General features: G+C 47.7%; 1 protein-coding gene across 1 annotated transcript in view; it reads left to right on the top strand.

The window, feature by feature from the left end:
• Positions 1-23,131, top strand: part of ARFGEF2 (ARF guanine nucleotide exchange factor 2) — a 509,782-nt gene extending 486,651 nt beyond the window's left edge. The window contains exons 38-39 of the mRNA XM_078651859.1: positions 8,380-8,497; positions 22,459-23,131. Coding sequence (XP_078507985.1) covers positions 8,380-8,497; positions 22,459-22,635 — 295 coding nt within the window. The 3' untranslated portion in view covers positions 22,636-23,131. The remainder of the gene's footprint in view (positions 1-8,379; positions 8,498-22,458) is intronic.
• The last annotated feature ends 2,794 nt before the right edge of the window (positions 23,132-25,925 follow it).

Here is a 25,925-nt window from a genome sequence, read left to right as displayed (position 1 = left end):
TGAAAGGGGCAAAGTGAATCATCAAGACCTGCAATCTCTTCATTTGCACACAAGGCTCATGAGTTAATAGAGACTTTGATATCTTGCAGGAGTGCAGGGAAGTTATTGGCAAATCCCGAGCGGATAGCACTAACGAGACATACTGCCTTAAATGGAAGCTATTCTGATTCAGGTGCCCACGAAACAACCTTCACCGCTTCAGTGCCTCCTGAACAGATTTTGCCATATGTCCTCTCTTTAGCGAAGTCAAGTCTCTTTCTCTTCAGTGAAGGTTCACCTGGCTGCGATTTCCCATTATATGATGTCGCCTCAATTTCCTTCTCTCTGTGCCTCCTGTCTTATAACCCATTCATGAGGGGCCCCTTCTGCGCCTTTCCCTTGGTGCGTGTGCCTCTTACAGAATGGAAGCGTAACTTAGTCCTTGCACAGCTAATGAGGCAGCTGCTTGAACCAATTCACAAAGCAGAGCTCAAGTTTCTCACCTGGAAGGTGGCCCTCCTACTGGCTCTCACTTCTGCAAGGAGGGACAGCGAGATACAAGCTTTTACAATCGAGGAACCATTTCTGCATTTCACTGATAACTATGTAGCTCTGCGGACGAACCCATCTTTAATCCCAAAAGTCCCGACAGAATTCCACCTCAACGAACCAGTGATACTTCAACCCTCTTTTCCAAACCCATCTAGTCCAGCAGAACAGATGTTAAGAAGTGTTTCAAATTCTACCTACAAAAGACATAAGAAAGACGGATCAGCTGCTGGTGGCCTATGGACAGGCAGAAAAGGAACAGCAGTAACTAAGGCCATGGTTGCCTGGTGGGTCTCTTCTGCAATCCAATTCTGCCATGACAAGGCCAACAATCCTTTAACAACAAGAACTAAAGCACACTCCACCAGGGCAGTTTCTACATCAGCAACTCTGTTCACTGAAATAACATTGGACAAATTATCAGTGCTTTGACATGGAAAAGTGTCCGCACTTTTATGCAGTATTACTGTCTCCAATCTACACAACGTGAGGCTGCAGCTGTGGGTCAAGCGGTACTGCGTCATCTCTTCAATTAAGGTCAACCTCTTTGTTTGATAAAAGAGGAATTCTATATCTAACTTAAAATATAAAACTTTTCTTTCTTTCTGTTGCCAATGTAGATTATTTGTATAACTCTGGAAGTTAAACAGTGTCTTAATTGTTCTAGTATTTTATTCTACTAAAACACTTAATTGGATACATCTTAAATATTATAGTATGTTAAGGCTGCATGTTTTGTTCCAGGCATCTATTTAACAGCTGTCCAGAATTTGAAAGAGCATATACATGGTTACAAATGTCACTGTTATATTTCAGTAACTTGGGTGTTTATGATTTACATGTCTCCCTCCTTCCTCTAACGACAGTTCAATGTTGGGTACTGCTTGCTATTCTGATTCAGATGAATTAAAACAGTTTGGTCTAGCGCTAATTTAAAGACGCACAAAAAACACAGGTTCTGGCCTTCTCCCCTGCTTTACAGATCGAATTTAATTGGCACATCTGCATTGTGAATCTTCTAGAGGAAATTGCTCCTCCTTACTGTTCTGAAAAAGATGCAAACTACAACTCACTAAAGATTCATACCCCTTTGCATTGACAATTGTTTATAAATATTTATGTGTTGTTTTGTGCTTTAAATAGGGTCCTTTATGAGCTTAAGGTAGTTCACCAATTTAAAAATCACAAAAAAACTCCAATAAAATGAGTTCTCAAGATAATTTTGTATTGTAATTATTGCAGGTATTTCTGACAGTGATTTCTATTTTCAGATTACTCACCTTCTGAATGTTCCACAGGTGTCAGACTGGATCCGTACACTTTTCATCAGTATTTCTGTGTGTCGGTAGGTGGTGCCGGGTGGCTCCACACTGACACCATTCTGGAAATGACATGCAGAGCCTATATAGGCACCACTCCTGTGTGCTGTCAGTTCCTTTTTTTCTGTGCCCCCAGACATGGAGCCGTAGCTTACTTTTGTCTATTTGAGACCCTTATGTCTATGAAAAAATTGTTTTACAATGTGCACAGGACATGTAACTTCTGAAAACAACAGGTTCTAAGACTTGTAAGGACTGTCAAATCAAATGTCTGTGACTGATCCTCATCAGATTTGTCTGGGGTCGAGCCACAACTTAAAGGCCTGCAGGGACTACGTGTTGATGATCCCAAAAACCATAAAAGACTGCAAGGCAAAACTCTACATTGCCTAGCACAGGAAGACTCTGCGAGGAGACCGTTCCAAGTCTAAAATATGATACAGAAGTCGCAGGAGTCGTTCTGGGGGTTGGTCTCCATCTTGATCAATGTTTTCGGGTAAGTTGAAGAAAAAACATAAGAAATGTAAGCTGGTCCTCGGCTCCTTGCCACCACTCAAAATTCCCTGACATTGCCCAAACTCCCTCTCGCCTCCCTCCTGCCTCCCTCCCGGTGGCGCTATAAATCTCGATCATGCCCCCGAAGCAGATCCCCCAATTTGTTCCTGCAAAACTCAAGTTTCCTAGGCCGTCTACTACTCCTAAACAGACTGAAGAGTTCCAGAAGGCTATGCTTTGACTCTTTGGATCCCTGCAGACTCGCTCTGGTGCACCTGTGGGCCTCACAGAGATGAGAGTTTATCCACCTGCATTACCAAGGACAGGTATGCCCTCTGCGCCAGCTGGATCATACGAGCCCCTTTTGCCCTGTACTTCAATGCTGATGTATACTCCATCAATGCCGGATAAGGCCCCACTTGTCCTTTTTGATGCTGAGTTGACACCAGTTCAAGCTCGAACCAGTCTGCACTTGGCTGCCTTAGAGGCCCTGCTTCCTCTGCTAGTTCTGCCTCCACCTATTTGAATGCACATCCTGCATTCCCTGTCTGGAATGGATTCAGATCATGATTACGATACAAGGGATGAGACTGGCCAACCCTATCAAGAGGAGAATTGGTATTACCACCTCCAGGAGGCCAGTGGCCTTGAGTCATCCCATGAGTTGGGGCTCATTTCACCCCTTGCTTCTGCCACAGAAAGAGTGCTTCTTATGCTATGGTAATGCGTAGGGTGGCTGAAGTCCTTCACGACCAGCTCTCTACCTTGGAAGTCAAGGCTAATGGATCCTTCAACCAGTGCAAACATGTACTGAGGTCCTCTTGCCTTTTAATGAGGCCCTTGCAGATACTTTGTTGGGAACGTTGGACAGATCTTGTTCTGGCCCCCTCGCTCCCCGTCCGCTTGCACAACACCACCACCGCCCTGGGTGACCCTGCGTTTTTATCTCAGCGCCCCTCTTCTGAAAGCTTGGTCGTGCAGGCATCTGCCAGTAAGTCACTAGCCCCAACACATTCCCTACTACTCCCTGGGCCAGGAGTCAAAACAGGGGAGACATTCAGGAGACTGAGTTTTCTCATCCCCCCAGCTTGGTGCTTCGATCAGTGAATGCCAGCTGTCTGCATAGGTGCTATTCTTACGCCCTCTGGGATTTGGTGGCTCAAGTCCGCCCAGAGGTCCCCTTAGATCTTAGACCAGTCCTTGCTGCCATCGTCTGCCATGTTTGGCTGCGGTTCACCTATTTTTAAGGCGATTTTCAGTCGTCCCTCATGGACAGACCGTTTGACAGGATTCGCTTATTTGAGGACAAGGCAAACTCTCAAGCAGTTCAGGGCAACGGCACGATACTTGCCTGGTTGGCAGCCCACAACATCAAACAGGTGGGTTCTGCAAATTGTTCGCAAGGGCTGTGCCATACCCTTCTTTTCCCTGCCTCATCACCCTTACTTGCACACCCCCAGATACTGACAGAGGACCATCTCTCTGTTTTGCAGCAGGAAGTGCAAGCCCTTTTGGCCAAAGGGGCTATTGAGAGGGTATCCACGCCAGAAATAAGATGCAGTTATTATTCTCACTACTTTCTGTTACCCAAAAAGTATGGAGACGTTGTTCCTATTTAAAACCTGCGTCCTCAACACCTTCCTCTGGAAGGAGAAATTCAAAACGCTTATATTGGCCCAGGTCTGGTCTGCCCTCGACCCTGGAGACTGGATGGTGTCTTTGGACCTGCAGGACGCCTATTCCCATACACCTGTCCTGCAGGCCCATGGGCGCTACCTGCCGTCCGTGGTGGGACAGGACCATTTTCAGTTATCTGTGCACCCCTTTGGTCTCACCATTGCCCCTAAAGTTTTCACAAAAGTGGCGGTGGTGGAAGCATGCCTTTGGAGGGCAGTGGTGCCAGTCTTCCCCTACCTCGATAACTACCTGTTGAAGGCTGGTTCACCCCAGGCAGTCAACAACCTCCAGACTACAACAAACCTCCTGTCTTCGTAAGGGTTCACTATCAACATGCTAAAGTCACATCTGACTACTTCTCAGACACTACTTTTCAATCTGAGCCTTTCTGATCTTCGTTTGGTTACCTACTTCCAGGACTTTCAGGCTATGATTCTGACCTTTCATCATTGGTCCTTGATTTCAGTGAGGTCCACCCTGAGCTGCAGGGACTGATGGCCTCTTGTATCCTTCAGGTTGAGCATGCCAGGTGGCATATGCAGGCTCAGCAGTGAGATCTAAACTCTCTGTGGCCCTGACTGGAATGGCACCTCTCTGACCATATTCAGATTTCGGAGTAGACCCCAAAAGATCCTCAGTGGCAGTTACTGAACTGCGATTGGGTCAGTGTCAGACCCATATCCCATCCCCACGGAGAGCTGACACTGGTGATCGTCGATGCATCGCTTCTGGGTAGGGGTTGTCATCTAGGAGAGGTGGAGATTAGAGGTCTTTGCTCTCTATCAGAGCCCCGGCTTCATATCCATCTTCTGGAGCTGATGGCCATCCACTTGGTGTGGAAAGTCTTCCTTCCATCCATTAAGGGTAGGCTGGTACAGGTGTCAAGTCCAACACTTAAACCATGTGGAATTGCACCACGCATTGTCATGGACACTGTGCCAGAAGGCCTGCGTCTCTGTAAATGGCTGGACCAGCACGGGATGTTCCTAGTGGTGAGCCAGCTGGCAAGATCATTGGATGCCAGGGTGGACAAGCTGAGCCGTCAGTGCCTAGTGGATCATGATTGTCAGTTACACCAGAAGGTAGCACAAGATTTCCTCCATAAATGGGGAAGACTATGGTTCAATCTGTTTGCCACCACAGAGAATGCGCAATGTCAGCACTTCTGATCTTTTCATTTTCCAAGGTGTATATAGCTCATAGAAATTTTCTACCATTAGTGAAACTCTGGACATCTGTGTGCCTTTCTGCTCATACCACTTCTGGCCAGATTTCTCAAGAAGATGAGGACCGTCCGGACCTGTTATCCTGTAGCTCCGGATGGGGCATAGAGAATATGGTATCCAGAACTTCTGGGCTTGGGAATCTGTCCTCCAATCAGGTTGCCCCTCTAAGATATCCTACTGTTGCAGCAACAGGGTAGGGTTCTGCCCCTGGGCATTGCAATCTCCACATTCATGCTTGCAGATTGTGCGGTGACAGCTGAATACCTTAACCTTCCTGCGGAGTTGGTTGATGTCATCTTGGCAGCCAGGCGTCCCTTGATTAAAACAAAACTGTATATCCCTGTTAGGACAAATTTGTGGCTTGGTGCAGTCCTCTGCAGATAGACCCTCCTCAGGCAAGGTTATCTGACATTTTATTTGTTTTATCCCTAGTCTGGCAAGTCTTTACTATGGGTACAGTTAAAGAGTACCTTTTGTCTCCCTTCTTTTTTGAAGTTGTCCGGTCAGCCCTCGTTGTTCAAGTCCCCAGTAGTTAGGCGCTTTTTGAAAGGTTTACAACATTTGTTTCCATCCTCTCCCTTTGTCATGCCTTAATTTGGTCCTTATGTGTCTAATGTGCATTATTTGACTGCTTCACACTGATCCTTGTGGCTTTTCACGATCAAGACCGTGTTCTTTGTCGCCATCATCTCAATGCAGAGTGGGCTTAAGCTTACTTTGTTAACCCACGGACACGGGCATACTTATTCCTTAAGGTTGTGATGCTGTTCCATGTTGGTCAGAACATCACCTTGCTGGCGTTCTAGATCCACCTCACCCCTCTAAGGAGGTTGAGAAGAGACACTATTGCTTGAGCCCCAAGAGAGCGCTGAACTTTTAAATATTTGGTGTCAAAGAACGCTGGGTGTACGATCAGCTCTTTGTGGGTTCTCTGGAGCAGAAAAAAGGCAAGGCTGTGCAGGAGAGAACCATCTCCCACTGGATCATGTTCTGCATTAAGATCTGTAATGCAGTGGCTAAAAAGCACACAATTTCCCTGTTCTGAACATTTGCCAGGCGTCTACGTGGGCGTCCCTTCATATGTTCATGAAGCACTATTGTCTCGAAAGTCAGGTTTGCAGAGAGGGGCATTTTGCCCTCTCAGTCCTGCAGAACCTTCTGGTTTGAGTCCATCCACAGACCCAACTCCAAATTGGTGGTACTTTGGTATCTATTCAAAAGCTGAGCAATTTGCGACTAGAAGTCTCTATTAGAAGAACAAGTTACCTTCGGCAATGGTCTGTGGAAGAGATTCTACCTAGCTGCAGATTCTTCACTGACCATCACTCCCTCTCCATTTTGTCATTGGACTCCATTCATTAATAAGATTCCCAAGTCCCATTTGCTTTTGGGGTTCTGCGTCTGGAGCCATGGATACTCAAGAAAGCAACTGACTTCAGCTCACAGAAGTGGCGCCTATATAGGATCTGCATGTCATTTGCGGAGCGGAACAGCATCAGTGCTGAGCTGCAGGGCGCAAACTACCAGCAGGCAGAGGTCCTGATGAAAAGTTTCATGATACAGTCTGATGCCTGAGGAACATTCAATAGGTGAGGAATCTGGTACTTGATCCAGTCTCTCACAGACGGAGTTACCAAAGGTAAGTAACTTGTTCTTCAGCACATAAATCTGCAAGCAACCATTTTATTTTTTTATGTATTGAATGGTTTGATGTACATAGAATAGCAATGAAAAGTATAGTATAGTAGATTAGATGTCCAGGTGTGAAAAAGGAGAAGAAACACAACCCCCCCAACTAAAGGTTGTAGCTTTTTATTGTGTTTCTCAGTTGACTTAACTGACTTATTTTCCACTTTGCCCTACATAGTCAACTGCGTGTTTTTTTTAAATTAAGGTAAGGATTAGCTTCTGCCCCTCTGTAAGCCAGGGTATTGTAACCAAGTCCCCTTCTCTTTATCTTCCTGTTGTTGTCGGTATGGTATGCCTGACCTCACATTACCACCATGCGCAGGCTCCCTCCTGCACTCTGCCTCTCTTTACCATTTCAGTACCTCTCTATGACACAGGAACAGGGCCAGCCACTGAATAGTTCCTCTAGCCAGCAAAAGTGAGCAATTGTCTAATGTCTCCCTCGGACAAACTTCCCATGGAGTTGTTGCATCCTGGGCTGAGCTCTCCTAACTCACTGGTAATTATGTCAGCTGTTCAGCAACCTTCCCCAAAATAGGAACGTTGCTGGCCAAGGCAGGCCTTCTTTTATTTATTTATTTATTTTGTATACTTGTATAGCGCGGTCCTGTCGCCCCAAGGGCATCCTGGCGCTTGAGATCCAGTCAACCACACCACCACTGCTCAGCCAGTTCTAGGGAAAAGGTGCGTTTTGAGGGCTTTCCTGAACGGAAGGTAATCCCTTCTTTTAATATTCAAGTATTTTGTACAACTCCAGTACAAAGCACTCGGCCTGATGGAGCACCACACTCCATCGTAATCAAAATTAGATTCCAGCAGGCTTGGCAGGTTGTGCCACTCCTGATAAACAGTTAATTAAAGCTTGTGTTGGACACTTAAGAGAGATAGCAGTTCAAAAACAGGCAATATCTGCATGAAAAGTGGGTTGTTATACAGCATCTTAGAAGTGACGTAACATACATGTAAACCAACAGGGGGAAGAATAACTGTTTTTAATGCAGAGGGTCCAGGCCCAGATTTTAAAGTGTGGTGCTTGGTCCTCAATGCATACATTTACAAAACAGTTATGCCTAGTTTCTTATGCTGGGGAGGAGGCATCACCTGGAATATTAGTGGTTCAGCATATTGTAGATTTGTGGGATATTGCAGTGACAATTTCAATTCTTAGCTAGATCAACATTTCCTAATCCTTCTAGGGCAGGCTGCATCAATGTACAATGTTTTCCGTTTCACCCTGTCAAGTATGGTGCCTGTATGATGTCCTGAGACATAAGTGTTGCTTCTTGACATTTGTCACAACACGAACAGTGTTTCTAGAATCCCAGTTGTGTGTATTTTGCAGATGAAACCACACATCCATTCAAACCTATTCTACTCAAGGGGTTTCTTTTTAAGTCCTCATCTGCTCTGGTGAACTAAAAAATATATAATTTGTTTTTTAACAGCGTCTGTAGTGAAGCTCTTGCCTACTTTATCACAGTAAATTCAGAAAGCCACCGTGAGGCCTGGACCAATCTGCTGTTATTGCTTTTAACAAAGACACTAAAAATAAGTGATGAAAAGGTAATGTATTGAAACATTCCTAAAGAAATATTTATCTGTCAGTTGCCCGCCATGTTACTTTAGCTACATATTTTTTTTTTTTTTGTGAATGAATGAAAATCTGCACATTAAGTGAGTTGCTCTGTAACAGTTAAAAGTTAGGTATTTTCAGATGCTTACATTTTCTTGGCAGCAAAATGAAAAACGTACATTCTTCAACGATCATTCTAGTGGACGTGTGCCTGTAGATTCCACATGTGTTGAATATCCTCTGGTGCCAGACTGGACCTGGAAATGTTTCCATTGCTCTTCTGCACTTGTGGGCGGTGGCTCCAACTCGGCACTGGAATTGGCACCATGGTGAAATCACTTTAGCCATAAAGTGCTCACCCTGGTGTACCAACATCCGGTCCCTTTCCTTTTTTTTCATTGCCCTTTGAGGCAGAGACCAGAAATCATCATTTGTGGCAGTGCCATGAAGCAATCTAGATTAGTAGTGTATTAAAATGGCCTATAACTATCTTTCAGAAAAGGGAGGTGGGAGAAACAGGTGAGGAATCTGTAGGTAGGTAGAGTATCCATTTGAAAGATAATTATCGGAGGTAAGTAACTTTTTCTTCTGATGGATACTTCTACCTGTAGATTCCTCACCTGCTGAAAAGATCCAGTGCAGTGCCTCCCTAGGTGGAGGGCCTGCAGGAATTGTCAAATGAGGAAATCCTGAAGCACTGAATGAGTGAAATGTCTATCCCTTCTCATCTCTGAATCCAAACAATATGTGTTAACGGTGTGAAGGGAAGCTGAAGTCAAAGCTAGATAAATCTCAATTGCCGGAACACCCTGGACAGTGATAAGGTGAAAATCTTTCCCTGCTGGAATGGGCCCTATTCCTAGCCAGTTTATTTCTTCTTTTTAAAAATAAGCAGTTATCTTATGGTTACACACTGATCGGTAGAGGGGGAACTCAACACAATGAACTGTCCTACTAGCCTTGAAACCTGTAACCCACAGAAATATTTAGACCATTGATGCCTATGTGCCAAATCCCTGTCTGCATTTTTATAAATGTTATTTTTCAAAATGATCTCCTACAGAAACATGTCTAAAAGAGGCAACTTTTTTTCTCTGTGTTTTTAAATCCAGTCATTTAGAATGTAAGGTGTAACATTATAAAACACATTTGGCTGAAAAGCCCACTTTTATTAGGGAAAAAACTTTCACATAGCAACATTTGTACATTGCTTTTTAGGGATCTACAAGTTCCATTGTGATTTTTAGGGCTGTTAATTTTTCCACTCTGTGGAGCGGGAAACATCCATTACAACAGTCATTAAATCGCACTGCATTTACAACACTACTGCCTTTACATCAGATGCCATTACAATGCATGCCATTACTACGCATACCATTACAATGCATGCCATTACATGCGTTACAAGGTAAGTAATGGAGATTATTTTTTAGGTTTAGGGTGTGTAGGGGTTTTTGGGGTTGATGGGAATAGTAATTTTTACCCCTACACTATCCAACATGTTCCCTACTGTTGCACTCACTGGAGTGGGAATAGTCATGTTTACCCCCACACTATCCAACACTTACCCTACTGTTGCACTCACTGGAGTGGGAATAGTAATTTTTACCCCTACACTATCCAACACTTATCCTACTGTTGCCCTAAAAGTATTATGGGTTGTAATGGTATGCTTTGTAATGGAATGTGTTGTAATGGTAGTTTTAAAAAATGTGTTGTAATGGCATGCGTTGTAAAATCATGCGAGGTAATGGTAGTTGCGATGTTAATACCATGTTGTAAAAGCATGTGTTGTAACGTCATCTACAAAACCGTTGATGGACATAATGCAGAACAATGTCATACATTCACCCCAGTACAGAGATCTGGGCCTAAATCCATCGTTTTTTTGCACTCCACACCATCCCAGTTCAGACATGGCCATATCCAAATCAGCCTTGACCCTGTGCCTCATGGGAACAGTCCAGCCCGAACTGCCAAGCCATGTCTTTCCTGGACCGGAATCAAGCATCCTAGGACCGGTTTCTGGCTATCAGCCGTCTTCAGCCAGGATAACTTGACTCCAGTGGTATGGAGAGCATGGGACTCACGTCTGAGCATACCCATCCCACTCGGGATGACAAATGCAAAACCAACAGTTGATGGACAGAATGCAGAACAATGTCATACATTCACCTCAGTACAGAGATCTGGGCCTAAATCCATCGTTTTTTTTGCACTCCACACCACCCCAGTTCAGACATGGCCATTTGCATTTCAAGATCGCACACAATAGGCCAGAGGTGGGCGCATAGCTCCGCCCATGGCCTATTGGTGTCAATTACGTGCATTTTTGTGCGTAATAGAAACCATATGGCTCGCTGTGGCGCGCGCGCGCACCACTCGCGGCTTTATGTGTTTTGCAAAAGTGAAAGCGATCGCTTTCCTTGTTTATACAAGAATCCCCTATTCACAGGGCGGATGAAAAACAAGGATCACTTTAGAGAAGAGCTGACCCTGCAGGACCTGGCCGGGCAGGGAGACCCGGGTGATACCGCCCGGCGCCTCTTGACCCGAGTTACAGAGGGCCTTGACAGCTGCAGAGCAGTCTCTCCAGAGTCCAGACATCGAGGCTGTCTGTCCCAGGTTAGGGGGGGAAGCAAGGCTCGGGTCTAACTCCACAGGGGTTACCAAGGGGGAGGAAGTCAAGTGAGAGGCCGAATCCTTAAGTAGGGTTTCAACGAAGGCTTTATTTTAATATAACCACGTCTTTGCCGACTTGTGATCCTTTCTCGGGCAAACGCTGCTGGGTCAAAGGGCGTCTTCCGCGATGAATCCAGCTTGCTTCAGTAAGGTCTCTTCGCGGAGTTCGTCCCTCCTCCTCTCCGGCTCCGGGGCGTGTGGAAAGAGGGAGAGAGAGAGACCGTGTCAGATCACAGTTTGAGACCATACAGGTCGGCGGGGCCGAGGGTGAGGGAAACCGGTGAATCAGTGCAGTATATACACTCCGTGAGGGAAGTGCTCGTGTAGGGAGGGGGTTTTGGGTTTGGAGCTTTACACGGGGCTGTACAATCACTCAGGAGGCTGGACCCGGCATCCCACCCAACCCGCCACTCGGCCCCGTACCTGTTGGAGCCACGCCACTCCTGTGGGAGCATGGCGGGGCGAAGGGTGGAAACGTTGGCCTCTTGGCTTCAGGTCCACTTCACCTTCTCTGCTCTCTGTCGCTTCTCTCAGTTCTCCTTCTCCCGTCTTCTCTCCGTACTCAGCACTCAACACTCCTTTCTCCACCTGGGAAACGCCGTTCGCTGCTTCCGGGGCTGGTCTCTCTTTTGAAGTTCCGTCGTGGCTGTAGATGGGAGGGGCCATGTCGTCCCTTGCCTCGTAGATAAAGGGGCCGCCGCTCATTGTCTCGCTCTGCCAGTATGATTCTGGCTCCTCGTTCCAAGGGGGGTCAGGCGGCTGTTGGGAAGCAAAGGAAGTGGGTAATAGGGGGGTGGTGGACCACCAGTCAGTGTTCTCTTCCTCTCCTGGAATACTCGTCCCGTCACACTGTCACATCCGAGGCCTCCCGGCGCATCCTGACGGAAGCCCTGCAGCTAGCGAGCGCCGCGCACGACTGCGCCTCGACTCTGTGCGGTGTAAGACTGGGGCATTGGGCGCTCTTCAAGGCCCGCAGCCTCTTGGTGACCCTTGGGCAAAGCGGTCTCCGTGGTGAGATCCTACCGTGAAAGCAATGAAGAGCGGGAAACAGAGTCCGTGGGGAAGAATGAGACGGTTCGGGCCGTCGAGCGCCTCTGGAGGCAACTTGAAGCGCTCTTGATTGCAATGAAATCTGACCTCAGGACTTGGGATGGGGCCATCCAGGGGCTCGTGAACCACCAGGGAGAGACATCGAGTTCAAGCTCTGTGTCCAACGGGCAGGAAGGGGAACCCCGAGTCAGGGAGAAGACGCCGCAGGACAGGGAGGAGACGCCGGGGGGGCAGGCAGGAGATGCTGGGGGGCAGGCAGGCGACGCCGGGGGGCAGGGAGGAGACACCAGGGGGCAGGGAGGAGAGGCCAGGGGAGGCAGGCAGGAGAGGCCAGGGGGGCAGGCAGGAGACACCGCGGGGGAGAGTGACACGCCTGATGCCTTCCGCCGCCTCTTGATGCCACTTGCAGAGCTCTAGAGCAGAGCACAAGACCCTGTTATGATATTTCCGCATCTAACTCCGTTGTGTATCCTTTTTTAATTCACATTCTGTTTTTTGTTTCTTGCTCTGCACTATTCATTTAAGAGAGTCTTTCCCTCTTACACTATTCTCTTGTATAGAACTCTAAAAGAGGATACAACTATTTTCTTCTATCCCCCTCCTGGATGGAGGTAGGGCAAAGTATAGTTGTTTGGCATCCCAGATGATGACACTGGACACGTAATTTGTAATGATGGGACACCAATGTTCCCTCACTGAGTTTTTCTGTTCTTTTTGAGATCATCCAAGTGACTGCCTTTCATTCTGCTTCTTGACTCTGTTTTCTATCTAAACCCTTTCTGTTTGTCTTTGGTACTCTAGTTTTCGAGCACTTGAGACTATTAGTGTTCATACATTAAGGAACACTCTTTTGAATAGACTTCGGACTACTATTGTCCGGTATACCCAAATTTGTCTCAGTCCAAACAGAACTAACTCGGTTACACTGGCTCCAGGTGAAACAGAGGGTTCGTTTTAAGGCCCTCTGTATAGCCTTCAAAGCCCTTAATGGTATTGGCCCTGACCACTTGAGGCAGAGGTTTAAATGGTACAATCCCAGTAGGGCGCTACGATCCCTGGGTGCTAAACTTGTCCAAACACCGACATTCAAGAAAACCGGCTGGGGAGGGAAGAGTTTTATCACCTGCACATCCAAGGTGTGGAACGAGTTGCCGTTCCACCTGAGGAATGCTGCCAATCTGCTCTCCTTCAGAAGAGGCCTGAAGACCTGGCTGTTCTCTCTCTGATCACATCGACTTATGTTTAGGCTTAGCTCAGCGCCAGGACACCCATGGGTAATCGTGCGCTTCTTATAAATTCCCATAACATAACAATAGATCTTTCATTTGCGAAAGTTTAAGCTATTGGCATTGTAAATGACCATGCCTTTCATTTATGGTTTAAAAACCAACACGGGGGGCGTGGCCAAGATGGCGAGCTAGGAGGACGCTTTCCTCGTGAGCTCCCGAGACCACGGAGCCTTTGCACCGCCCGACACCGCTGATCTCCCCCGGAATGAGCGGAGGCAGTGCCCAGTGCCAGTGAGGGAGTGGTGACGCGACCTGGGGGTCCCCGGTGACTCCCCGGACACAGCAAAGCCGACTCAGAGCAGTCCCCGGTGCGGGGGTATACGCCGGGCCGGCAGGCGCCGGTGGGGCCGTGTTCTCGACGCCCGCCGGAGGTGCGACAAGGACCTTGGTGGAGCGGCGGTGACCGTCGGAGCGGAGGCGCACCCAGTACGAGCCGCAGGCGAAGCGGCGGAGCGGTACCTCGCAGCAGCCCCCGACGCGCCGACCGAGGCCTTGTGGGGCGGACCCGGGGAAGACCGGCTACGCGAGCCCGGGGATTAAGAAGGCCGGGAGGCCTGCTCCTGCGCGCCGGCTTTCGGCGGCCCTCTCGGCACTCCGAAGGACAAGAGGTACAGAGCTGAGACCGGGGTGCGCTCGTGGAGGCCCTGGGCTCCCGGGCGCGGCGCGGAGCCCCCGCCCTGGCACGGCTTCTTGGCGGGCCCCGTTGGGCCAATAGCGCGGACGCAGCGCTTATCTTGAAAGCCCTGGCCGAGGGGGGATCCCGCCTCCTTCCCCACCCGTCACACCGGAGCTTGGCCGCTGAGCTGGGACCCTCCGACGGCAGCCTCACTGGCGACGAGAGACTTGCCTGGTCCACACATCAAGTGGCACGTGGACTGCGGTGGTGTGCACCGACCGCACGGGGGTACGACCTACGCCATTCCTACTGAGACACGGAGGGGAGCCGCCCCGACCCCTACAGGAGGTCTACAGCGCCGTGGCTGGCCCGGGGGTGAAGAGGAAGCCCTCACAACGCAGCGTTGGCCTGGATACGACGGGGTGGACTCTACTGCCATTGCCTCGGGACATTTTCCATCACGTAGTGGTGCAGTGGGAGTGTCCTGTTGTCGGGGGCGGACTGCTGCACCCACCCTTGGGGTGAAGACTCAGAGGTCTTGGGAAGCCCTACTGCTGGGATTACGCCGCGGAGTGACATTTCGAGGGTGCTTGCAAGCGTACTATGGCCCCTACACTGCTCAGAACCTTATCAGTGCCCTCCCTATCACGACACGCCTCCGCCCCCACGATGTCAGGCACCTGAGGGGGTAAGAAAGGTAAGCGCACCTTGCCAGAGATGATGAACAGGACCGCACCAGGACAGGAGCCAGCCTGCCCCGAGCCCCTCAACCAGCTCTCGGGGGGCAGAGGGAGGGGAACCTCTGGTGACCCGATCGTTTCTCGAATCGCTGTTCAGCACCCTCAGGGAGGACTTCCAAACGTTGAAACAGGAGGTGGCTGGGGAGGTCCGTGAGGTAAGAAGGGAGGTCGACTCCCTTGGAGAGCGAGTGTCCGCTGTGGAGGAGGCTGGCCACACCCGAGACGAAGAGATCGCGCACCTGCAGCAGGAGGTCCTGCAACTCAGAGACCAACAGATTGACCTCCAGGCCCACGCCGAAGATCTCGAGAACAGGTCCAGGCGCAACATCATCAGGGTCCGGGGGGTCCCATCTGGAGAAGAAGGGGGAGACGTGGCCGCTTACCTGGGAGATCTGTTTCGTGACATCTTGGGTGAACCCGGTGATTTCTTGGTGAAGATTGACAGAGCACACAGAGTGGGCTTGCCACGACGGGCTTCGGCTCCACCCCCGGACATCTTGGCCTTCCTTCCGGACTTCTCTTTGAAGGAGCGGATTCTACGCGAGGCTCGGCGGCGGCAGCCGGTGAGTTTCCGAGGGCATCAGGTGGCGCTATTTCAGGACTTATCTACAATTACCCTAGAAAAGCGCAAGTCCTTCAAAATCGCCACAGACTTCTTGAGAGAAAATGGCATACAGTATTCCTGGGGCCACCCCTTCCGGCTCATTTTCCGTTGGAATGGGACTCTGCATCAGCTCCGGTCCCTTCAGGACACTTGCAGGGTGCTGGGAATCACAGCAACGGATGAAGCTACCCCCGCGCCTTCCCGCCGACACACTTCCAGGGAGGGGTGGCAGACTATCCGCAGGCGCCGACCCACTAACCTGCCTTCGCGACCCGACTCGCCCACGGTCAGAGCAGAAATGGACAGCGCGATACGGGAGGTATCCAGAGACACGTCGTCTGGTGATATGGCCTTGATGGCCTAAGCATACTCCGGGGGGAGATCTTAATGGCCTCATCTTCTTAGCAGGTGCGAGGGTTCCGGGGGGGAGGGGGCGGCGGGGGGGTGCAGGAGGTGGCTGGACGTCCACTCGTATAACTTACCACAGACTTGTCCGATTTGGACCAGACTGGGACAATGATGTTCTTCCAGGGAATGTTGGGATTGTGGGGACGTTGGGGACACGGGCGGAGTGCGGGTGGAGGGCGGACGGGCTTGGGGGGGAAAGGATGGGGGGAGGATGAGCCTCCAGTTTGGGTGAGGGGAGGCCGGGAGTTGGGCTGGTTGAGGGACGTTTGGGGGGGGATTCGGGGTTTGTGCTGTGCTATCATGTTTTACTGCTATTTTTGCCTTGACCTCAAACCACACATGCGGAGCTGCGGGTGTCGTGCTATTGGGTTGTTGCATTTGTTAGGATCTACACTGCCACTGCTCACGGCGAACACTGACGACACAGGTTCATTAAGCACTTTCATTGGAATGACCGTTCCCGACTCTTAAGATTGTTACCCTTAATGTGAAGGGACTGAACAACCCGGTCAAACATAGAGCGATAGTATCCCTACTTGAAAACACCCAGGCGGACATCTGTCTTTTACAGGAAACCCACCTCCTAGCCCGGGATTGCCTCAGGATGAAGTCACCGAAATTCCCAGTACAGCTTTTTTCCTCAGGGGCTACTAAGACGGCGGTGGTGGCAATCTTAGTGTCTAGTAAGTTTAAAGGGGAGGTCCTGCACAAGGTAGCGGAGCAGAGGGGGAGGCTCCTGGCTTACAGGGTCAAGTTGGGGGGATTCCTGTTTACTGTGGGTTCGATTTATAGCCCTAATGACCGCCAGGACCTGTTCTTACACTCAGCCCTAGAGGATATCGCGACTACACCGGATAGGCACATAATCATTGGGGGGGACTTGAACATGGTCTTTAACTCGCTCTTGGATAGGTCTGCGCAGCGACGCCCACACACCGGGGAGTTCTCGCGGCTGAGTCACTCCCGCTTGGGTGATCTCGATATGCATGATTTGTGGAGACGCCTACATCCTACCACCCAGGCCTATTCCTATTACTCCCACGCGCTAAAGACATACGCAAGACTAGATCATCTCCTGGTTACGGGACCGGTCGCCGACTTGGCGACGGCCTCCGACATAGGGGTTCTCACGTTATCCGATCACGCCCCAGTGTCGGGCTCCTTTCAGCTACCGCCGGTGGCTCCCTCGCGGGGGGTCTGGCGCCTCCGGGATACCCTGCTACATAAGCGATCAGTAGTGAAACAGATACGCGACGCGATTACTGAGTATTGTAATAATGGAGATACCACCCGGGCGACACAGTGGGCCGCCTTGAAGGCGGTGCTCCGCGGTGAGTTCATCGCCATTTCCTCCGCGGAGAATAGAGAAAGACAACAAAAAAGGGACGAGCTCACGACTAAAGTGCGGGAGCTGGAACAGATGCATCAGAGGACGGGGGCCCCCAGAATCTGGAGGCAGCTTAAGGCTGCCCGGAAACTTCTTTCCGCACTGGACATGGACAGAGCGGAATATGCAGCGCTGCGCCTGAAGCACGCATATTACACGGGCGGCGACAGGTGCGGCCGACTACTCGCGAACAAACTTCGGATGCAACACCAGCGCCAGAGGGTTGCGGAGCTGTCGATTCCCGGCGGGGCGACTGTTACGGAGGACCGGCGGATTGCAGACGGATTCCGTCGCTATTACGCTGATCTATACGCGGGCGAACCCCCCTCGGCGCTGGCTGAGACTGATTACCTTGCGTCCGTCGAACTCCCCGCTCTCGCCCCGGAACAGGCGGAACACCTGGAACGGGACATTCGACCGGAAGAGGTGATTGCAGCTATCTCCCGACTCAAGCATGGGAAAGCCCCGGGTCCCGATGGTTACACCCCACTTTTCTACAAAACGTTCTGCCAAGAACTGGCACCACTGTTGACGCGGCTCTATAACTCCTTCTCGGAGTCGGGAGCTATCCCTCCGGATCTGCTCCGGGCAACAGTATTGGTTATCCCCAAACCGGGGAAAGACAGGTCCGAATGTGGCTCCTACCGGCCGATCCCACTATTGAACGTGGACCTCAAGCTCTACACGGGGATCCTGGCAACGCGTTTTGGCGCTACATATGCCAGGACTAGTGGACCCGGATCAAGCCGGGTTTGTCCCCGGTCGGCAAACGGTGGACAACACTAAGAGGGTGGTACACGTCCTGGAGAAGGCCTCCCATACTCCCGGGGAACGCATGCTACTCTCGGTCGACGCGGAGAAGGCATTCGACCGAGTACACTGGTCTTACCTTGAGAGAGTACTTTGCAAGATGGGTATAGGGGAGAAATTCCGCACCTAAATATTTAATTGTTACAGACAACGCGCCGCAGTGGTACGGGTGAATGGGTGCAGCTCCGACCAATTCGCGATAGAGAGGGGAACCAGACAAGGGTGCCCACTGTCACCGCTACTCTTCGCTCTTTACATGGAGCCATTTGCCCAAAGGATTCGTCAGAACGCGAAGGTGACTGGCGTCCGGATGGGAGGCTACGTTCACACCATTAGCCTGTATGCGGATGACGTGATCTTAATGCTTGATGACCCGAGGGAGGCGCTCCCCGCTTGCATTGACGAGATGGACACCTTTGCTACAGTAGCGGGCTTCAAAATGAATATGAGGAAGTCGGCGGCCTTAGATATCTCGCTATCCACTGCAACGAGACTCGATTTACAAAGCCGTTTCCCCATGCGATGGTCTAAAGATCTGATCCCATACTTGGGCGTCTTACTGGCACCTTCTCTGCCTGCCATGGTGGCAGCGAATTACACGGCATTAGGCAGGAAGATAAAGGAGGAACTGTTCCGTTGGAACAGGGGCACATTGTCGTTGCTGGGACGGATCGCTGCGGTAAAGATGACTCTCTTACCGCAGGTACTGTATTTGTTTCGGGCCCTACCGCTTCAGCCGCCGAAGGGTTGGATCCGACAGGCTCAGGCTGACATCGCACGCTTTGTATGGCAGGGCCGCAAACCCAGACTTAGGAGAGCTTTGTCCACGCTGGCACCTGAATCCGGTGGCCTTGGCATACCGGATCTCCACAAGTACTTTCAGGCGGCGCAATTACGGTATTTTGTGAAGTGGAGTAAGTGGGAATCTGACAGACACTGGCTGTTTCAGGACCAGGCGGTAGCGGGCAGGACCCTGCAGGAGATACCCTTCATGCGCAGAGCTCACCGCCCCCCCAATCTCTATGCGTCTTTTATCACGCAAGTTCCGCTCAGAGTGTGGGATGCCGTGAATGTTACGCATGAGCTTACCACCTTCCCGTCGCCACTTACACCATTGGTTGGGAACCCCTACTTTCAACCCGGGATGGAACCTGGCGCGTTCTCGCTCTGGAGGGCTGCCAAATGCTGCACTCTGTTTCACATATACGGTCCGGAGGGGACCGTGTCCTTCCAGGACCTCAGACGGGATTACCGCCTACCCGAGACTGAACGTATGCGATATCTGCAGGTACGCCATTGGGCGCTTCAGCCGCAAGTGCGGGACCTGGCCGACCGGAAACTTACTCCATACGAGATGTGGTTGGCGACGCGCTCTTCGGACGCCAAACTCATCTCAGACTTGTACCGACTCTTACAGCCCCCCTCTTTCCACATCCACAACCCCGGACGGGATCGCTGGGAACGGGAATTGGGGAGGGAATTGAGCCATAAAGAATGGGACGACATCTCCTACCGTGCGCGTCACTCGGCTTATCACACTGGGCTCACCGAAACCTTCACTAAGATATCCACATACTGGTACTACACACCCCAGCGACTGCATGAAATGAACCGTAAAATCCCGGGCACCTGTTGGCGCGAGTGCGGACAGATTGGCACGCTTACGCATGTCTTGTGGGATTGTCCGCTGCTGGGTCCCTACTGGAAGGAGATCTTAGATGAGATAGACCAGTGCTTTGGCATTGAGTTGCCTCGCTTCCCAGCCTATATCCTGCTGGGGTTACCTAACGGGTTGATGTATCCTCTGAGGTCCAGGAGGGGTAGACAGATAGTGATTGCGCTGGGCTCGGCGATACAGAACATACTCATATACTGGCGCACCACCACCCTTCCCACCCCTATAGGCTGGCTACATAGATTATGGCACGTTCTGGGTATGGAGAAACTGTCCCTCACGGTGGCGGGGGAGGTGGATAGGTTTGAAGAACTATGGCAGCCTTTCCTTACCTTACTACAGTCGGAATTCAAAGAAATTACATGTCCCCGATATCTCAGGCTAATGCGATTGACATCCTAACTAACCCACTTGCCTAGTCAGCTTGAACGACGAACGTGATGAGAGGTGTGGTTCCACCGCAGTGGTGAAGAGGATACAACACAATCGCTCAGCACAGGGGGAGGGAGTTGGGAGGGAAGACAGGGAGGGGGGAGGTGAGGGGGGGTTGTTGGTTTTGGAATTTGTCATCACTGCCCACACACCTAGCCTGTGGCTCTACAGCATGCTCTAATTGTATTGTTTGGGATACTGATGGCGCTCCTGGAGCAGAGACTTTACACAGCTTCTTTCTGACGACGGTAAACTTTGTATGTATTGTTTTTCTTGTTCATAAAACTGCAATAAAATGCTTTAAACCTAAAATCCAACACGTAAATAAAAGGCATTGCATTTACAATGCCAGTAGCTCAAACTCTCACAACTGCGAGACCTATTGCATTGAAAATGTTTATTTCCTGATAGTGGTGTTTAGGTCCAGGCGTCCTTTTTCCCAAAAGTCATGATTATTTTTCATGTTAGACAGTCCATCACTCTCTAAACTTTATTTTCCCCACCTCACAACTCTAAGGAGTAGAAACTCTTATCAGTTGGACCCCAGAAAAGCCTTCCGTTTCTACATCAATTGCACCACAGACCATCGATCGGGTGGACGATCATCTTTTTGTGGGGTTCTCAGGGACTTTAAGGTGGATAGCATTATAATCTGCTATGCCCTGGCCAAAAGGCAGCCTCTAGAAATACTAAAGGGCCTTTCAAGGCCAAGGCTGCTACCATTGCGCTGCACTCCTGTTCTTGACATCCCGGTGTCGTTCCACATGTTTATGAAGCACTACTGCCTCGACCATTTAGTCAAGTCCTTCAGGACCTTCTGGTCTGAGCCATTCCACATTCTTACCACCTGGGCCGGTACTGCTTTGGTATCTATTCCAAAGGTGAGGAATCTGCAGTTAGAAGACTCCATCAGAAGAACACTGTAATTAACCTTCGGTAATTCTCTTTCTTGTGAATACCACAGATTCTTGACCACTCTCCCTCCTCCCCAGCCCTCTAAAAATGTCCCAGGCAAGATATCTGCGCATTGATGGTTCTGAATATTGTTTGTCTCCATGTCCGATGGAGTCAAAAAATAAACTGATGTTGACGTGCAGGGGTGGCGCTTATATGGAGCTCCATTGTGATTTCACAGCACCACCTACAGGTGACTGGGAGCAATGCTGTTTTTTGCTGTCCATATCCAGTCTGGTGTTCGGGGATATTCTAAAGGTAAGGTTGAGCAGTTAGGTGGAGTATCCACCAGAAAGAGTGTTACTGAAGCTAGTTTGTTGAGATGTCTACTGACAAGACCTCAGTAGTTGTCAACAGGGTATCAAGGTCCATAGTGAAAATGGCAGTATCATCCGCATAAGCTTCTAGACTTATATTGGATCAAGTGCATACTACGAAGGCCATCAATTGCAGTCTCATGAGATATCCAAGACCAGGCTCCATGAAAATTATATAATGAAAGGGTGTAGTGGACCCTTCTGCCTGGTACCTCAATTAGAATTGTGGGTGAATGTTTGTCATGAGTCATGAGATAAAATGTATTCGGCTATAGAGGGTCTGGACTCTTTTTATGAAGAATAGGTTGCATTACATGATCTTCATCGCTTCAAATGTTTTATATTACTAATGAAACCTGTTTGGTTATAGAGAAAGAAAGAAGTAGCTGTGACCTAAAAAGATAATCATGAATAAGAAGATAGCTTGTATTGGAAGAGTGAATTTATCTAGTGCTGTAAATGGTCTTTACACACCCCTTTTAGAGATGTGTGTTAACATTTGGAGAATGGGGGGCAACCCAGGGAAGAGAGAACATGGCATGTGGCAGAATATAAATGATTATTTAGTATTGAATTTTTGCATTGTACTGGGTGTCCTGCTTCTTCCTATGTATGCATTATGAGAAAAGCAGTTCTTGAAAGCTCATTAGAAATCATGAAGGTCATTCTGGTACAAAAAACTAATTACATTAATTCTTTTAAAAAAACACATTTTGGTCATTTAGAATTTAAAAATAATATTAAAAACTTGGAAGCCCATAACGAAACAACAAGTATTTTCAAAATCAAACCTCGCCTTTGTATAAGTGTTCGCACCAATGGAATTCAGATGTATGACATCAAAGTAAATCTTTAATTTCTGAAAACATTAGTAGGGCTCATGATTTGGATTGGAAATTTCAGTTTAAGGGTAATTTCTCAAATACGACAAAGCATGACAAATATGTAATCCACTTTTAATAATAACTTTTTTGTTTTTCTTTCCAGTTTATAGCACATGCTTCAAAGTATTACCCATACCTTTGTGAAATTATGCAGTTTGACCTAATTCCTGAGCTCCGAGTTGTCTTGCGGAAGTTCTTCCTACGCATAGGGCTGGTTTTCAAAATCTGGATGCCAGAGGAGAGGCTACAGACTACTGTGTCACATTTAGCATCTTCGTAGAACATTATACCATCCTCCTCCTCTTGACTCGTGGAATTGTATATGAAGAATAGCTTTATGAAGGCTACAACTGATGAGGATAAAGAACGAAATAAGAACAATTGGCAGTGCTTTTCTAAAAGTGGAATAAGTAGCCTTTTCAGGATGCCATGTTGCAATATATTGTATAAACCTGTACTCGAGCAAATGAAAAAGTTTATTATAATTTATTTAAATATAATATGTTAAAATATTTTATAAATCTGGTCAAGATATCTCCATTCCCAATGCAGAAGATTATTTAAGGCACGGAAGAACATATATCAAGAGCTCCTTCGCTAAACATAAATCGTTTACTTGAAACCACGTCTTGTAGAGATCTGATTCTTAAGTTAGATTTTTTTTAATGTTTTTCGAAAGGCGGTTCTTGCATCCAATGAAATTGACTGCGTATCCTTGACGCGACGAATGCTATTAAGTCCAGCTTTACCCAAATAAATGATGACTTGCTTATTTATCTCTTTGGTAATTATTACTCAAAGTTGGTTTCTTTTAAGGATAGTGATTTTTTTTTGTCTGGAGCAACTCTCAATGTCCCATTTGTAGGATTAGTCAAAGAGACCTTATGAGCTATCCAAAGTAATTCTTAAATACAACAGACACATGAAAAAAGAAAAAAAACTGTTTTCTATTATCAGATGTTTTGGTGGACTACAGAATAGATGTGGACACTACTTTCCAAATAACATAGTTTTCATTTAAAATGTATCAAATCACATTTCTAAAATAGGTAAAAAATGATTTTCCCTTTAAAGCTTGGCTCGCCTCTGGTTCCTTCTCGCAGTTGCTTTTAAATCCTAAAACAATTTGGAGTGGGACGTGAAAGATAGTGGGTGGGTGAGTGGGTGTGAAATCCCATCAATTCTTGCAAGTTTGTTTGCAGTATGCAGCAGATCAAAAAAGTATGTTTTTATAAATTGTAGGTTACAGACTTGAATGCTCCGTTTTAGTATTACAGTGGGTAATCTTGAACATTTTGGCCTATTCATTTGTAATAATTTTAACTCTCCCTTAGCCTTCTTCACAAATGATTTTTTCAGGTGTTTTCATTCGTTTATATTATATAATTTCAGTTTTTCCAACACTACTCTTGAAGTCTTTAGTAAACTCCTAAAGGTAATTGTAGTGTATACTTTCTATCCTGTATTGATGTGACTCACACCCCTTGATTTAAGAACGGCTCTTTTGGGGAAGGCATCCAGACACAAAATTTATAGGCACTGCATAGGTATTGTGGTTAAGGTAAATAATTATGCAATAACATTTTGGATTTCATAAAAAATTACTATTGATTATCATGAGGGAAATTAAACCCTGAAGTGTGTACAATACAGTGAATACACAATATGGAAAATAAAACAAACATTTGTAAAATTCCTGCTAAACTTAGTTTGTGCAGCATTAGCACATTAGTCTCTTTTAAACTTTATTTAAAACTGAAAATAAAAGTTTACTTAAATCTTATATATTTGTTATATACTACCAAGATTCGAGAATTAAGTAGAGATGGTCAATATTAACCACTGGCCAAACCCTCCGAGATATTGTCGATGTGCAATTAGCAAAATAAAAAAGTTGAATCCACACTTTTCAAAACAATACACTTTTTTTTTTATATACAAAAGTGTCCTCAAAAATTCTCATTAAAAAGACATTATGCTGATCCTCATTTTGTTGGCTCTGCACTGCTGCTGAGCAAATAAATGGAGGGAAGTAACAGGCCAGCTGGCAGCAGAGGTGTTAACATCCTTTATTTCCTGCATGTTAACTTCTTGAAAATGCACAGGGTCTCGTCCTGTGCTAACAGGATTTGTTCAGCTCCCGGTTTACCTCCCTGTTTCCACTGGCTAACACTCTCCCCATTGCCCTTTGTCTCATGAGCTCCACCATATCACAACAGCTCCTTGATTCCTCTACACCACACTATCTCTGGGTCCACCTCTCCCCCATGACTTGTAGCCAAAACCCCTCTTCCCCACAATTCCATCCTCAGAATACTCATCTGGTCCCTCTTCCCCTCCAAAAGCCCTCACCCCCCACTCCCCACTCACGTTACCTGTGCTGTCCTGCCCTGTGCACTTTTGGAGTGCAGGTTGTCGGATGCCAAAGAGAGCAGGGTTTTCACATTTAAATCTGCACTCTCTGGCATCAGACAGCATTTAGTCCTGAAGTGTGGTACTGCTGGACAGTCTACCAATTCACAGAGTTTCTGCAATGACACACCAAGAGCTGGGCATTATTTTTGTGACAGACACATTTTCTGCCTGCTGCAAAAATACTACTCATTTTGGGGTTTGCGACTTCAAATTTTGAAAGGGTGGTTTTGCTGCAAAATGTGCCACCCCAGGCCAATTTAGTGTTAAATGTGTAAAGTATAAAAATTCTATAAATATTTTGACTGTTTGCAAAATATAAACTATGAAAAAGTGTAGAAATTCCTGTTAAATACTAATGGTTATAAGTATTTGTCTATTCACTAATTAGCCTCTACATTACTTTATGAAGTATGAATTTGTGAGAAAAATGAACCGGTCTACTCAGTAAGGTCAGTTCTTGCCTGTTTTAACTAACAAGCACCATCTCATTCATTACATGGAAAATGCAGATTTCTTTTAATATCCAGGGAATAAAACTTTATCAAAATTAGTTTCCTAATCTTTCAAAAATGTGTGGACCCATGTCAGAGATTAATTGTTTTACGTAGTGGAAATTGACTAAAGTGGGAGCTGCTGTCAGTATTGATGCCCAAGAGTAGAAGAGTGTATTGAATGGTCATGGCATACACTACAGGGGAATTAATTTACTACCAGCCCAGTATTCACTTTTTTAATTTGACAGATTTGAAGGTTTGGTTCCCTGTGTTACAGGAATATCACCTTGATTATCACAGCCTTTACCATGTGTACATATTTATACAATTTCCAAACTATTGAACTTAGGAAGTAGTTAATTTGCTTAGCACATTATAAAAAATGTGTACGTGTGTGCATCTTTTATATAATCTGCAGACATGCAATACAGCTGTATGTTCTATATACCAAATACGGATCAGCACTGTTGCTGTATACATTGTGTTACATGGGTGATGGAGGCACACAATGAATGCTTTACATCCCTTGAGAAGCTATTTTTTGACTTGTATATCTGCAGACTGACAGGTTGTATTGGAAAAATGTATTATTTATATTGAACTTGATTTAAAAGGAGAAAATGAAAACCGCAGGTTTGTCTCTTATGTACTGCTGCATAAA

Source organism: Lissotriton helveticus, chromosome 7 (assembly GCF_964261635.1).
Source record: "Lissotriton helveticus chromosome 7, aLisHel1.1, whole genome shotgun sequence".
NCBI classification, from domain to species: Eukaryota; Metazoa; Chordata; class Amphibia; order Caudata; family Salamandridae; genus Lissotriton; species Lissotriton helveticus.
This window is presented reverse-complemented; position numbering and strand designations above follow the sequence as displayed.